This window comes from Perissodus microlepis, chromosome 20, assembly GCF_051167445.1.
Source record: "Perissodus microlepis isolate ML-2025 ecotype Zambia chromosome 20, ASM5116744v1, whole genome shotgun sequence".
Lineage (NCBI taxonomy): Eukaryota > Metazoa > Chordata > Actinopteri > Cichliformes > Cichlidae > Perissodus > Perissodus microlepis.
The window spans coordinates 34,285,910-34,302,813 of NC_140480.1; the positions used below are offsets into that span (position 1 = coordinate 34,285,910).

The window sequence follows — 16,904 nt, forward strand, 5'->3', positions numbered from 1 at the left end:
GGTCACAGTCCCTGTTTTCTTGTTGACATGCAGAGCATCGCCTTTTGACAGCAACATCAGGCAGAAGGAACACAAGAAGCTCGAGAAATACCAAGGGCTCAGAGAAGAGCTCGAGAAGATGTGGAGGGTGAAGGTGACGGTGGTCCCAGTGGTAATCGGAGCACTCGGTGCGGTGACTCCCAAACTAGGCAAGTGGCTCCAGCAGATCCCGGGAACAACATCGGAGATCTCTGTCCAGAAGAGCGCAGTCCTAGGAACAGCTAAGATACTGCAGGACCCTCAAGCTCCCAGGCCTCTGGTAGAGGACCCGAGCTTGAAGGATTGACCGCCCGCAGGGGCGAGTGGGGAAATTCCCACTCAGAAATTCCCCACTCGGAACCGCTACATCGATCACTACGGCTGTCTTCTTCTGTTTGTCTACCACCACTATGTCCGGTTGGTTAGCCACCACCATTTTGTCCGTCTGTATCTGGAAGTCCCACAGGATCTTAGCTCGGTCATTCTCCATCACCCTATGGGGGCATCTCCCATTTTGACCTCGGGACTTCCAGGTTTTACTCGGTACAGATGTTCTGTATACTATGCCGGCCACTTGGTTATGGCGTTCCATGTATGCCTTGCCTGCTAGCATCTTGCACCCTGCTGTTATGTGCTGGATTGTCTCTGGAGCATCTTTACACAGCCTGCACCTGGGGTCTTGCCTGGTGTGATAGACCCCAGCCTCAATGGATCTTGTGCTTAGTGCTTGTTCCTGCCATGATTAGTGCTTCCTAATCGGTCGGTAGTTTGAGGGGACCGGTCCCTTCTGGGGGTCCTTGAGGATCAGGACTGTCCGGCCTTCGGTTAGCCATTCCGGGTGTCTCTCGTCAACTAGCAGCTGGTTCATTTGTGCTCGTGGAGTGCAGTCAGCTTCTTCAGCCAGTAGGCGTGAACCATGTCAGGGCCTGGTGCTGTCCAAATGCTCATACTGGAGACCCTTTCTTGGATATCTGCTACTGTGATGGTTACTGGACCCTGTTCGGGGAGGTCGCTGTGGTCTGCCACTGAGCATTGCCGTTATGGGTTGCGTCCTTCTCCCATATGCGTCCTTCTCCCATATGCTCTTCCAGTATTGTTCCGTCTCCAGCCTTGGTGGTGCTGTTCTCATATTGTTCCCCTGCCACTGAGAGTTCAGTGGAGAACAGCTGGTTTATTCTCCTGCCTTCTATCTCTCTGGTGTACCTCCTCAAGCGGCTGGCCAAGGCTGTGAGTCGTTGCTTGGCAGTTTCCAAGGCCTCAGGTATGGACAGCTTCCTGTACTTCTTAGGCACCTTCCTCATCGCGCCTTTCTGCAACTCCGATAGTTGGCTAACCTCCCTCCGTGCTACCTTGATCTTAGCCTCTAGCCTCCTTCTCCATGGAGGAGATGCCCCTTGTGGCTGTTCAACTTGTAGCCAAGCATCTCACTGATCACTGCTGCCGTATTGTAGATCAGCTTGTTAGTGTCGGTAATCATGGCTGTAGGTATCATCCGTAGTGCTGCATTAACATCATCTAGTAGACCTTCTGAGGGTACTTCACGTAATCTTGGTAATCGGCTACGGGGGGTCCAGGTTTCAAGCTTGGCCATGATCCTATCTTTCAGGTCAGTTCCTCTCGCAGTCAACGATCCTTCTCCTATCGCACTTGGGGCTTGGTACCCAATCTCGGGTGGGGGTGATGATATCTCCCCCCTGACCTGGCGTCCTGGCTCCCCCTTGCCGTAGCATTTATGTTGTACCTCGTCAATCTCTAGCTGTGAGAGCAGTCCCTTCTTTCGAATGTTGGAACACTGAGCTACTAGTTGTTTCGCCGTCATTGTGGATGTTGGGTATCGAAGAATCCATAGGTCCCTCATCCTATTCATGTAACCCCTTCCGCCAGGGTTACTTGCGTAGTAGCATTCCAACAACGCCCTGTTTTCATCTCTTGCCCACCGATGCCTTCTTGTTCCAGTAGCCCACTTCTTGTCAGGGTGCCCTGGTTCCTCAACACCTGACGAGGACCTTGTTGAGCCTTGTGTGAAGTACAGGAGGAGTTACACACAAGTCACACTCAGTACTACTAACTTCTGTTACTGAGAAATAATGTTTTGGGAAAAACAAGCTTTGCTGCCTTGCTCGCTTTGAGTCACCATCCCTTCTTTGTTTGTGCACTACAGTAACACCTGGTACCAGGATGCACTATGTATATACTGTGAGCCAATGGAGGCAGCATGATGTTTTGGGCAATGTTACGCTGAGAAACATTGGCTCATTCAATCCATGTGGATTTTATTTAGACACGTACCACCTACCTATGTGCTGCACAAACACTTCTAATCCATGGAGGTCAAAAATGACAGGACTTCAAGAATCTGTTGCTAACACTTTGGTGCCAGCACACCTTAAGGGGTCTAGTCAAGTCCAAATCTCAACAGATCAGCTGTTTTATGTCTCGATGTTCATCTGTCAGTGGTCATAATGTGAAACCTGATTGATGATTAAAAAATTATGCAGTTTCTTTAAAATAACACTGTCATGTTTGATTGATACTTTTCAAGTATGTACCTCTTTATCTGTCACAGGATGTTGCTGACACTGACAGAGTAACAGTCAAATTAGAGTAAAATTTGCTGACAGTCCTGTGAATGAGATAGCAGCCAGGCAGCTCCAGACCTACTGGTTTGCATTCATGTTGTGTGAGTCCTGATCAGCTACACAGTTTCATTCTGTCAGTAGCACAAAGAGACACCTGTCTCACTGCCATGTGTAACGTGAGGATAGAAAGCAAGGCAACAGTTGCTTCAAATTTGTTTTAAACTTTAGAAACGAGAAATTGTGTTATAAATAGAAAACATGCAGCATGCTCTGTCTCCCAATCAGGAACAGGATATGTATGTATACAGTTGGGTCTGTAAGTAACTGACATGTACATCTTGTCCACACCGCTGCTGATTGTGTCCGTTTGTCCCCATTTTTTATTTGAAGAAGTGAGGTGGAGGTGGGAAAGGTTGTTTTGTCACTGATGGCAATTTGCTGCATGTTATACTGGTCTATATTATTTACAACAGTAGTCCCTTGTTTTGACTTGACTCCTGCCTGATGATTTATACCTTCTATGAAAAAAAAGTTTGCATAAATACTTTGCATTAAGGTGTGGACAGTTAAAATCCATTTCATCAACAGTCACAAACTGAAGGTGAGAACCGATGCACAATGATGGACAAAGTTCTTCTGTACATTATAGCTACATCAGGCAAGTTTTCTCTAGAAATTATTAAATTAACCTTTAATAATTTGATCTATGTGCTGTCTTTATGATGTGTATACAGCAGTGAGACTTCAAACATCATTACTGTAAAGAGAAGTGTTTTTGTTTCTTTCCTCAGTGCAGAAGAAATAATGCATTGTTGCTGTGTTGTATAATTACAAAGTTTTATCTCAAATATAATTCATTTCTACATCTGTCACTGCAGGGCTGTGTGCCATCACCTTGAATGCTCAACGTCAGTACCATATCATTACTTCTAGTAAGAACTGGACTGAAGCACAGCGTTACTGTAGAGAGAAATACACAGACCTGGCTATTATTAGCAGCACAGAGGATGTGAAGACCCTGAATGACACAGCAGTCGCAAACAATCTTCTCAACTTTGTAAGTTCTGTTAGAGTTTTTATACACACACACACACACACATACGTGTGTGTGTGTGTGTGCTGTCAAAATTAACCCGTAAAAGTAAATTAATCCCACATCATGGTCAACGCGATTAAAATTATTAACGCATCTGGAGTGCAGAATTACCCAAAATCCCTGAAATATTTCTGTCAACGCATTTCGTTTGTCCAAGTAGAGTTACCTTCGCACATGCGCAAATGGGCAGCTGATCTTGTAGTGACAGGCAGCTGAACCAATCAACTCAATTTGGAAGATGATAAACACACATCGGTCCTCTCGATGGGAAATTGAGTATTAAAAAAATAACAAGACGGAACAGTCGACCGATATAAAGTATTATGCACATTGTGCAAGAAGGAGTTTCCTTTCCACTGAAGCACTTCCAGCTTTAAATATCACATTGACGTGAAGCACACGATAGTCGGGGATGCTGCTAGCACTTTGGCTGACGCGTCACCCAGCTTGAGACAAACCACTCACGGAGCATCGGGGGCTCAGTAAGTCGACCTCAGACATATTGACTGAAGCCAAGTGGATTGCAACAAACTGCAGACCTGTTAATATCATTGAGAACACGTGCTTTATATAGCTTTGGTTCCTTGTTTCAAGGACTTGAAGTGCCTCCCCAAGAGTGACAGAGAGATTGGATAAATGTTTACAGAGTTTTTTGTTAACATGAATGTTCAAGATGTTCAATAAACATGTTAAGTTCGTATATTTTTCCCTTTTATCTCGAGTCTGTTTGCTCATGCAAAATGAAATGCGATTAATATAGAATAAAAGTGAATAATATTTAATAGTGATTAATACAAATTAATCTACAGTAACCCTGTGATGAATCTGATTAAACATTTTAATTGTTTGGCAGCACTAATATATATATTATATATTAGTGTATACTTAACTATTATTATATAGTTTTTTTTTAAGTTGTATTTCACAGGAGAGTCCCTGTGCTAAAAGATTGAAGAAAGCTATTCAAATTTTCTTTGAATTTAAGCATTTAACATTCTTTGAGTTTAAAGTTGAAAAAATGTAATTGCAACCAGGCTATTGATCAAGTAATTGCAATTAATCGTGATTAATTACAGAAAATTGTGAGAATAATTAGCTAATTTTTTTAATCTATTGACAGCACTGATATGTATCCCTCAAGCTCGGGTCCTCTACCAGAGGCCTGGGAGCTTGAGGGTCCTGCAGTATCTTAGCTGTTCCCAGGACTGCGCTCTTCTGGACAGAGATCTCCGCTGTTGTTCCCGGGATCTGCTGGAGCCACTCGCCTAGTTTGGGAGTCACCGCACCGAGTGCTCCGATTACCACTGGGACCACCATCACCTTCACCCTCCACATCTTCTCGAGCTCTTCTCTGAGCCCTTGGTATTTCTCGAGCTTCTCGTGTTCCTTCTTCCTGATGTTGCTGTCATTGGGAACCGCGACATCGATCACTACGGCCGTCTTCTTCTGTTTGTCTACCACCACTATGTCCGGTTGGTTAGCCACCACCATTTTGTCTGTCTGTATCTGGAAGTCCCACAGGATCTTAGCTCGGTCACTCTCCACCACCCTATGGGGCGTCTCCCACTTGACCTTGGGACTTCCAGGTTTTACTCGGCACAGATGTTCCTGTACACTATGCCAGCCACTTGGTTATGGCGTTCCATGTATGCCTTGCCTGCTAGCATCTTGCACCCTGCTGTTATGTGCTGGATTGTCTCAGGGGCATCTTTACACAGCCTGCACCTGGGGTCTTGCCTGGTGTGATAGACCCCAGCCTCTATGGATCAGAGCTTGTTCCTGTACTGCTATGATTAGTGCCTCTGTGCTGTCTTTCAGTCCAGCTTTGTCCAGCCACTGGTAGGATTTCTGGATATCAGCCACCTCCTCTATCTGCCGGTGGTACATACCGTGCAGGGGCCTGTTCTTCCATGATGGTTCCTCGCCTTCCTCCTCATTCTTGGGTTTCTGCTGCCTGAGGTATTCACTGAGCACGCTGTCAGTTGGGGCCTTCTTCGTGATGTATTCATGGATGTTTGTTGTCTCATCCTGGACTGTGGTGCTGACACTCACCAGACCCCGGCCTCCTTCTTTCCGCTTAGCGTACAGCGTCAAGGTGCTGGACTTGGGGTGAAACCCTCCATGCATGGTCAGGAGCTTTCTTGTCTTGATGTCAGTGGCTTCTATCTCCTCCTTTTGCCAGCCTATTACCCCAGCAGGGTACCTGATCACGGGCAGGGCATAGGTGTTGATAGCCCGGATCTTGTTCTTACCGTTCAGCTGACTCCTCAGGACTTGCCTGACCCTCTGCAGGTACTTGGTGGTTACAGCTTTCCTAGCGGCCTCTTCATGGTTCCCATTTGCCTGCGGGATCCCCAGGTACTTGTAACTGTCCTCTATGTCTGCAATGTTGCCTTCTGGTAGTTTGATCCCCTCTGTTCTGACTACCTTCCTTCTCTTTGTTACCATCCGACTACACTTCTCCAGTCCGAATGACATTCCAATATCATTGCTGTATATCCTGGTGGTGTGGATCAGTGAATCGATGCCTCGTTCAATCTTGGCATACAGCTTGATGTCATCCATGTACAGGAGGTGGCTGACAACTGCTCCACTCCGTAGTCGGTATCCGTAGCCAGTCTTGTCAATGATCTCACTGAGGGGGTTCAGGCCTATGCAGAACAGCAGTGGGGACAGAGCATCTCCTTGGTAGATCCCAGACTTGATGGTGACTTGTGCTATGGCTTGAAGTTGGCCTCTAGTGTTCCCGCCACATCCCCATTGAGTTCCTGATGAATACTCTTAGCGTCCTGTTGATCTTATATAGTTCTAGGCATTCCTGGATCCATGTGTGGGGCACTGAGTCATAGGCCTTCTTGTAATCAATCCAGGCAGTGCACAGGTCAGTCTGGTCTTGCAGTCTCGGCTGATTGTTCGGTCTACCAGTAGCTGGTGTTTTGCGCCTCGGATATTCTTGCCCATCCCTTTCTGTGCCCCACTCATGTATTGAGCCATGTGCCTGTTCATCTTAGCCGCTATGATGCCTGACAGGAGCTTCCACGTGGTGCTGAGGCAGGTTATTGGTCGGTAGTTGGAGGGGACCGGTCCCTTCTGGGGGTCCTTGAGGATCAAGACTGTCTGGCCTTCGGTTAGCCATTCCGGGTGTCTCTCGTCAACTAGCAGCTGGTTCATTTGTGCTGCCAGACGCTCGTGGAGTGCAGTCAGCTTCTCAGGCAGTAGGCGTGAACCATGTCGGGGCCTGGTGCTGTCCAACTGTTCATACTGGAGACCCTTTCTTGGATGTCTGCCACTGTGATGGTTACTGGACCCTGTTCAGGGAGGTCGCTGTGGTCTGCCACTGAGCATTGCCGTTATGGGTTGCGTCCTTCTCCCATATGCTTTTCCAGTATTGTTCCATCTCCAGCCTTGGTGGTGCTGTTCTCATATTGTTCCCCTGCCACTGAGAGTACACCTTGGTTCGCTGCATGAAGAACAGATTTATGTTGTAACTCATCAATCTCTAGCTGTGAGAGCAGCACCTTCTTTTAAATGTTGGAACACTGAGCTACTAGTTGTTTCACCGTCATTGTGGATGTTGGGTATCGAAGAATCCATAGGTCCCTCATCCTATTCATGTAGCCCCTTCCGCCAGGGTTACTTGCGTAGTAACATTGCAACAACGCCCTGTTTTCGTCTCTTGCCCACCGATGCCTTCTTGTTCCAGTAGCCCACTTCTCGTCAGGGTGCCCTGGTTCCTCAACACCTGATGCAGACCTTGTTGATCAGGGCGACATCCAGCCAGGCATGCCTTCATATTTATCTGTCTCGCTCATGTCTGCGGTAGGCTCGCTTTACATGGGGGGTCTAGCCTTAGGACCCTTACTGGATACAGACAACCCAGGCGGGAATCGAACTTGCCATCCTCCACTCCAAAGGCGTATATATATATATATATATATATATATATATATATATATATATATATATATATATATATATAACTTTAATATACTGTATGTGTGTGTGTATTCATATCTTTGTGGGGACGAGAAATAGGAAGTTTAATATGCATGTGGGGACCAAACTCCCACTCCCCACAAGTTTGAAGGCATTTTTGAGACTTAAAATATGGTTTTATTGTCAGGGTTACAATTAGGCTATGGTTAGGTTTAGGGTAAGCGTTAGGCATTCACTTTTGATGGTTAGGGTAAGTGGCTAGGAAAAGTATTATGTCAATTTGATGTCCCCACAAAATATGAATACGCAACATGAGGGGGGGATCGAGACAGATGTTAGCTATGGAGGCTAAAAAAGTCATTTTAAAATTTGTCTTTGCAGTATGGCTGGATTGGGTTATACAATAAGATTTGGAGATGGTCGATGTCAGGCACAGACGTCTACAAAAACAGTGAAGCTGAGTTCAGAAATTGGGCACCTGGTGAGCCAAACAACCAGAACGGTAATGAAGAATGTGGACAGATGATCGGTACCGGAGAATGGAATGATGTACCTTGTTATCTAAATGTCATGGCAGTCTGCTCCAGTGTCAGAGGTGAGGATTTAAACAGTTTAAAGACCACAACACAAACCAGTTTCAGCTCTTCATCTATGACTTATGCCTGTTGCTGCACAATTTTATCTCTTTTCATACAGCTCATATTGATAACTAAAGATCAGAGAGTTGAAATGTAAGCAATAAAACATGACTTGTGGATTTAAGAAATTAAGTGCAGCCTGTCTAGGACTGAGGACTGACACAAGTGGATGTAAAATATTATGATGGCTCAAAGGAGCTTGGAAAGAAAAGCGTCTGGACTTCTTTAAGTTGCTTGAAGACGTTTCACCTCTCATCCGAGAAGCTTCTTCAGTTCTAAGGTCAAATGGTGGAGAGTCCCAGATTTAGAGGGAGACCTTAAACACTTAATATGATTTATTTAGACTGTAATGCTTTTTGTTTTGTTTTTTTTTACATATTAATGTATTGCAAAAATATTTTATGATATTATATGGCACTTCACTTTGATCTGTTTCAGGGGCTAATGTGACTTTTATCTTAATCAACAATCCCATGACATGGACGGAGGCCCGGAGCTTCTGCAGAGCTCATTACACAGACCTGGCCAGTGTGAGAAACATGTCAGAGAACCAGATGATAAAGGAGCTGATACCTGCAGGACAAATACAGAATACATGGACTTGCTTCTTGTCCATGTATTCTATGTACAGTAATAATTCATGGCACTGTCCTTCCCCATTTAGCGTGGTGTGAGACAGGGCTGTGCGATATGACCAAAATCTCATATCCCGATATGAGACATTTCTCGCCCTGATAACGATATGTATCGCAAAATAGTGCATTTTGTGTCAATCCTGTGAATCTCGGGCAACTAGTCTTGTGTGAAGTGTTTTCAGCTGGGCGTCGTGTACCTGGATCCGAGTTTTTGACCAATGCATGAAATGATACATTTTTAGACATAAGTTGTAACGGCCGCCGTTTTCTTTGTGAGCATTACACGGCCTGTTCTAACGTTTGAGTCTTTATTTTTAGCACCTGACGGCTCTTTTTTGCTTCTCACCCGTAAACTCTCTCCATACTCTTTCACCTGATTCCTGCATAGGTGGTTGAAGAGGTTTGTCTGAGTCTGTGGTGGGGACGAGTTTGCGGGATAATTTGCATAGTACAGCTTTATGGTCAGTGTCAGACTTTTCATAACCAAACCACGTCCGTGCTACAGAGGGAGCCCCTCGTTTAGTATGAAGGTCCTCGATTTGTTTTGACTGGTCCTGTTTGCAGCTACCTGGTTCTGGCTCATGCTGGTATTCTCTGTGCCTTCATCCGTGTGGTGACTGTAAGCACCATTTATAGTAACTTTTATTTGAGGTAATTTGTTTGATGCATATTCTGAAATTTGATGTTTGAGAACAATGTACATCATTTCAGTTTATTTTGAAAAGTCTCAACAGGATCTTGAGCTTTATTGTGAAATGCCCTAATGTGAGATATGACTACGCCTACACTGTATGGCGAAGCATCACAAGCTAGTTGCATAGGATCAAAATGCATTAAAGCATCAGTCCCTAACAATGCAGTCTTTGTCTCTTTAAATGCTTCTTCACACTGCTCTGTCCATTTCCATGTCTTGTCATTGTCCTCACGTTGATGAAGAGGATATTGACCTTCCATAATACTTGAGAAGTCCCAGATATTTGCACAGTTGACTCACATCTAATTTCGTAAGGGTTATGTCATGAAACTTGCCAGTTTTGTTTTTAGATTTATCTGTGGTGAATATAAAGTTTTATATTTTAAAAAATCCCTTAAAAGTGTTGTTTAGTGTTTCATGGTCATATATTGTGTTCCCAGACACGTCTTTAACAGCACATACAGTTGTTTTTTCTTTTTAACTAGTTAGCTAGAAATCGACCAGATTTATTACTATGTTCAAAATTTTGCAAGCAAAGTCTTTCTACTAAGAATTAGTTTTTTTATTAATAATTTATTTTAATTCTAATTTTGTTTGACGTATTTTGTTCAGTATTTCCTGTTCCTGGCAGGCTTCTTCTAAGGATTTGATGGTTATTATCTAATTCCAAAATATGTTTTCTTTTTATTTGATGAGAATGAAATTATCTTACCTCACATCACAGCTTTCTCTGCTTCCGAGAGAACAGACGTCGATGTTCCAGGTCATTATAATCTAACTATAAAGCCAAATTTAAAAATATATATATATAATAAAATCCTCATCTTTAAGCAATGGAGTGTTAAATCTGCAATTTTTATGGTTTAGTATTAAAGATACAAGCGCGTGATCACTGACAGCTATGGGTGTATCTCAGTGTCTGAAATGTCACTCAACAATGAGCTGCTCACTAGGAAATAATCTAGACAATATTAGGAGTGATGGGCATGTCAATAAAAAGTATATTCCTTACAGTTGGGGTGAAGGAAACGCCTTGCGTCACAAAATCTAAAAAAGCTCATGTAGTGTTTAATTACATGTGGCACGGGTGTGGTCTCTGGTGTGGTCTCCAGGAACAAGTGAGCAATCTAAGTGTTCAGAGAGTGCACAAAAAACATAGAAGAATGAGGGGTCATCAACATTTGGGCCGTATATGCTTACAATACCTACTTTATGTAGTGGTTGGCCACCCAGCAGTGGAGAAAAGTATCCTTCTGGGCCCCCACTTACTGACAACACTATACTGGAGCCTAGTTATTTCACTGGTGCCTCATTACTCTCCTCTTTCTCATCACTAATCAGTTTCCTGTGTACAGCAACTGCTGTTGTGTAATTTAGAGACCATAGGTTTGACTGCAAAGGGACACATTTTGCATACTTTTTTGTAAGCCAAAGAGCACCTCCATTTGCATGTAATGGGAGACAAATTGTGTTTTACAGGAAAGGCCACACAGTACAAAGCTCTAAACTAAACAGAAACATGTAGATTTTTGGTGCTAAAAGCATGCTGTGAAAACCAAACACAACTACTCACTGAAATAGTGCAATACACTAACAAATAACTTATGACTCAATAGCCACAGGTAAATATTGACTTCATATATGATATTGTCTATTGCTGTATAACTGAGAAAGAGACACCTTGTGTACTGGTCTAAATTGTGCTGTCTTTACAATGTAGCGCCATCACAAATCACTGTTTTACTTCCCTTTCCTTTCCATGTTTGTCAGAACAGGTGCTTCTCTGTGCACAACTTGTTCTCTGGATTGGTTGATTCTGTTCATCTGGACGCAGCGTTTTCGGTAGAGAAATGTTTCGTCCCTCAGCCAAGTGACTTCTTCAGTCTCATTTGACTGCAGGGTTTTCTAACAAATCCTAAACAGTACATTTGAACAATGACTGAAACCAGCCCACTGAATGAACAATGGGCTCTGAGGTCAGTTCCTTGATGATTAATATGCAAATTGTCTGACTTGATCAAACGGCACTAATGTCCATGAGTCCCATTCACAGAGAGTTGGGGAATGGCTGCAATCACAGCATTGTAAGATGGAGACAGATGTACCCTCAGGCCCCCTCCTCGATTCAGAGATGGTCTTTCCCTTTTCACGTAAATGGCCTCCTTGACTCCGCCCTCAAACCAGCGTTCCTCCCTGTCCAGGATGTGAACATCCTCATCCTTGAAAGAGTGTCCACTGACCTGTAGGTGGAAACAGACTGCAGAGTCCTGGTATGACGAGGTAGCTCTTCTGTGTTGTGCCATCCTCTTAGACAGAGGTTGTTTGGTTTCCCCGATGTATAAATCCTGGCCCTTAACAGCGTACACTCTGTTACTCTGTTTGTGTCGGGGGACCCGATCCTTGGGGTGGACCAATTCTTGGAGCGCAGTGTTTTGGGGTTTAAAAGCCACAGAGACCCGGTGTTTAGAAAAAATGCGTCTCAACTGCTCCGATACTCCTGACACGTACGGGATCACTACAGGTTTTCGCTTGGGCAGCGGTTGTCCTTCTCTCCTGGATCGGCTGGAGCTTTCTTTAGGAGCCTTTCCCACTTTGACAAAAGTCCAGCTGGGATAACCACATTCACTCAGGGCCTTTTTGGGTATGACATTCTTCCTCTTCCCTGGCTATGTCTGTGGGGATGGTTTTCACATCCTGATGACACCCAGTTTGTGCATCCAGTGGATGATAAGAGTCAAACCTTAAATACTGTATATACCGTATGTGTAGGTTTACGGTAACACGTCAGCTTTTAGATGTCCCCCACTACTGATGGAAATCTCACAGTCTAAGAAGGCTAACCTGCCACTTTTCATATCCTCCCTGGTGAATTTGATGTGTCGGTCCACCGAGTTAATGTGATCTGTGAATTGTGGTACATCCTGAGATTTGATTTTCAGCCAGGTGTCATCCACATGTCTGAACCAATGGCTTGGTGGTGTTCCAGGGTAGGATAGCAAAGCCCTCTTTTCCACTTCTTCCATGTACAAATTGGCCACGATGGGTGAAAGTGGGGAGCCCATGGCACACCCATGTTTCTGCCTGTAGTACTGACCCTTGTATGTGAAGTTGGTGGAATGAAGACACAGTTCAAACACACTTGGTGGATGCTGAGAGTGGTCCTGCTGCTGAGGTTGGTGTCATCCTGTAATCTCTTACGGACTGCCTCCAACGCTTCAGTGACTGGAACGCAAGTGAAGAGAGATGTAACGTCGTACGAGACCATGGTTTCGTCTTTGTAAATTGTTTCTTGTTTCCTGTTTTACTTTGAAGGTTCATGTCTGATGTCATTGTGTTCAGTTTTACTTCCCCCCTGTCTGTTAGCCCTAATCTCTCCCAGCTGTGTCTCCCTCCTGTTTCCCATTCCCTGATTACTCCCCTGTGTATAAAAGACCTGTGTTTTCCTGTGCTCTCTGTTGTGTTGCTAACATCTGCTCGTCCTACGCTGTGTGTTCTGTTTACCTGCTTGCCTGTCTGTTAGTTTATGTCTCCCCAGTATAGCTAGTTTTCTGTCCCGTCTGCAACCCTCAATAAAGCTGTGTATTTAGAGTTCACCTTTGCCTCCATGAGTACCTCCTCTTTGACTCCCATCATCCTCTGGAACACAAACTTGGAGTAATTAGGACCCTACACCACCGGGCAGAACATGTTCCCTCTAAGCCTGAAGGGAAAAAGAAGGAACACACACATGTAAAGGAAGCACTTAAAACATGCGGTTATCCTAATTGGCCGTTCATAAAGTCAGCAAAGAGGTACAGAAAAGAAGATCAGACACCAGCGAGGGAGGATAAGAAGGACAGACGCAACAACATTGTCATCCCCTATGTAGCCGGTGTATCGTAAAAACTCAGGAGAGCACGACATCCCGGTGTACTTTAGACCCAGCAACACGCTCGGACAAAAACTGGTTCACCCGAAAGACAGAACTCCAAAACACAGACTTAACAATGTGGTGTTTGCTGTACAGTGCAGCGAGGAATGCCCAGACCTCTACATCGGAGAGACTAAACAGCCACTTCACAAGCGCATGGCACAACACAGAAGAGCCACCTCCACAGGACAAGACTCAGCAGTCCATCTGCATCTAAAGGTCAAAGGTCACTCTTTCGAGGATGCCAATGTTCACATTTTGGACAGAGTTTGAAAGAGGAGTGAAAGAAGCATCTATGTCCACTGTGAGCGACCATCTTTGAACAGAGGCGGGGGTTTACGACACCAACTCTCTGCCATCTATAATCCAGTTTTGAAATCCCTCCCCAGACGCCTTAACGCCCACTCACATCCTGGGCCATCTGACCTCAGGAAATCACATGATAGGGTGGAGCCAGGTTTCACAATGAGCTCACCTGAAACCCTGGCTGATTGTGACCCACACCCATTTTCACACCTTGGCTCAGGTGATCAGAGGATCATCAGGGGGTCCTTTTTATCCCTCTGTGGGGGGAAACTCCCACTAGGTTTAAATCTGGGACTCTCCACCATTTTAAAGAAGCCCAGACGCTTTTCTCTCCAAGCTCCTTAGACTACGATGACCTGGATGACTGAGGGACACATTTTTACATACTTCTTTGTAAGCCAAAAGAACAATGCTATTTGCATGTTTTACGAGAGGAAAATTGAGTTTTATTCGAAAGGTCACACAGAACAGAGCTCTACACTAAACAAAAACATGCAGTGAAAAGTAAACACAACTACTCACTGCAATAGTGCAATACACTATATTTATAATACTGACTTCATATATGATTTAACAACAAAAGCAATTTGTTCATGGTTCAGAAAAGATCTTATCTTGGGTTAAATTTTCTCTGTTAAATGCATCTTCTGGTATACTAGTAGTTTATTTACTATCAGTCTTTGCACAAATATAATATATTTAACTTTATCTATGATTTTTTGTAACAATCAGAATTTATTTTGTATTCTGGAGTGGAGGAATTAAATGTCAGGAAGCATAAAAGCAATGCTAAACATGATATTCATGCTTTGTCTTTTCAGTGAGTGGTATAAAGTGTATATAAAAAATCTATGAATCGTATTACTTCTATTCTATCCTTCTTTTTTCAGATGGAGGATTTGTAAGTAAGCTTCCCTTGTGTGCTAATTAGCTAAAGTTTCCCTCATGCAAATGAATGAAAGAAGGTAAAACTGGTTTGACTTGTTTTGAATTGAGTTCTGCATACACACATGCATCCATAGCCTCCGAGGAAGTAACTTGGAGGAAATCATTTCATTTGCTAAATATCAACAGTTGGACCAAAGGAGAAAGCAGGGAACATACAAGAATGGAAAAGGCTCTGTTCATCATAGTGGCATCAGGTAAGTTTAAATTATTTATTGTATTATAAGTTTCCATTATCATATTTATGTATTATCCTACAGGAAACTATTACTGTAGATCTAAAGGATTTTCCCTTTCAGTGTTTTTCTTGTTGGAAATGAAAAAAAAATGATGCATTAGTGCATTTTATTTAATATTGACATAAATTTTCTGCTAAAATAATAGATTACACAGAAATGTAATGTAACAGTGAGGCTAAATGTTTGATCCTAAATTGAGTCCATAAACTCGTTTATTTACTGTGTTTGCAGGCCTGTGTGCCGTCGCCTCAGATGTTAAACATCACTACCAGTTTGTTTATGAGCTGAAGAATTGGACTGAAGCGCTGAGTTACTGCAGGGACAAATACACAGACCTGGCTGCTATAGAAGACTTTAAGGATGTGCAGATGCTGAACAGCACAGTAGATTTAAGCAAAATGACCACCGGCAGCGTAAGTTATACTTTTAACTTTTTTTTTACAGTGGGAATTTAAGTATTTGTACATTAATTACTGGAATGTTATGATAATAATAATGGATTGCATTTATATAGCGCTTTCCACTATTCATTCACTCTCACATTCACACACTGGTGAAGGCAGCTACAGTTGTAGCCACAGCTGCCCTGGGGCAGACTGACAGAAGCGAGGCTGCCATACCGCGCCATCGGCCCCTCTGGCCAACACCAGTAGGCGGTAGGGTAAAGTGTCTTGCCCAAGGACACAACGACCAGGACAGAGAGAGCTGGGGGATCGAACCGGTAACCTTCCGATTACAGATAAGCCTCCCAACCCCACGTTACCACGGTCGCCCTATAAATATAGTTCAGTTATGGTACTGAACTATATTTGAAAGATCACATTTCTTACAAATATGTTCATTGGAGACTGCTGCTTGCTAGGCTCCTGTAGTTGGAGCTTGTAAAGTGGCTTAGCCACCATTAGCCTTATGTTCAGTCCACTCATTGGCCAGATCTGGGGTGGGAAAAACATGAGAAAATACTGGAAGAAGGTGCTGTGTATGGGCTCAAAATAGGAAATGATGCAGGTTGAATCTTCTTGTGCTTCATGTGCAGGACTGGAACGTAAGTGTTTTCGGCCGTTTCAATGTGGACGCACAACTCTGTGAAAACGACTGAAAACGCTAGTGTGGACGCCGAGCGTTTTCAAATCTATCTGGGCTATTGTGGACGTAGTCTTGGTGCGGTTGTTTTTGTCTACACCTGAGTGTGATTACTGTGTTCACACCTGAACAAACGAACTGCAGCACGTGGGAAAACTAACCTGAGTTTGATTTGAATCGACTAAACACTGCGGGTGTGAAAAGACCTTTACACACCTCTCTGCAGCTTCTCTCTTTCCATTATCTCCTCTCCCACATCCCCTTAGTGATTGTCGCTGCTACCGGATAATCAGTCACCACAGGTGATCACCAAAACATTATTTTAAAAATTATTTAAGCATAAAATTTTATATTGACAAAGACAGAACAATTTAGTGTCCTCAGCTGCACCAAAAAAAAAGAAACTGTCCAAAGTCATTTAATCAGACATTAGCTTTCTGTCTTCTGAGTCCTTGTTACAAAACTGTTTAATAATTGATTTATTAAACATCACTTAATATCCCCCATGTTGATTCTGAATTCAGGTTAATTAGATTAACTTTTATTTATATAGGCACAAAAAAACAACAACAATACAGAGAAAACCAGAATAATCAAACGAACCAAACGAACATAAATCTTTTTAACTGAAAAATCGTAACGCAAACATCTAGTAAATTAGAGTATGATTCGTATTCATCTTAATAAATACAAGCACATTTTTAAAAAGCAAACTATGCAATTTCACAAAACATCAAATTATTACTCAGTGCTTACTGATAATCTGACAGCCTAACTCATATATTTTATGTCTAATGAAACAAACCCGCTGGTGCTTTCAGAGAG

At 43.5% G+C, this 16,904-nt stretch overlaps 1 protein-coding gene across 1 annotated transcript; it reads left to right on the top strand.

The window, feature by feature from the left end:
• Positions 1-3,215: 3,215 nt before the first annotated feature.
• Positions 3,216-8,941, top strand: LOC146365030 (E-selectin-like). Its single transcript, XM_084917749.1, has 4 exons — positions 3,216-3,255; positions 3,476-3,654; positions 8,011-8,224; positions 8,706-8,941. Exons 1-4 carry the CDS (start codon positions 3,216-3,218, stop codon positions 8,939-8,941), a joined length of 669 nt encoding a protein of 222 aa, XP_084773875.1.
• The last annotated feature ends 7,963 nt before the right edge of the window (positions 8,942-16,904 follow it).

Excerpts from the sequence above, each read along its gene's own strand:
- LOC146365030 (XM_084917749.1), top strand. The coding sequence starts at position 3,216 with ATGATGGACAAAGTTCTTCTGTACATTATAGCTACATCAG. Across the intron at positions 3,655-8,010 it reads CAAACAATCTTCTCAACTTT|TATGGCTGGATTGGGTTATA; the intron begins GTAAGTTCTGTT and ends TTGTCTTTGCAG. Across the intron at positions 8,225-8,705 it reads AGTCTGCTCCAGTGTCAGAG|GGGCTAATGTGACTTTTATC; the intron begins GTGAGGATTTAA and ends GATCTGTTTCAG.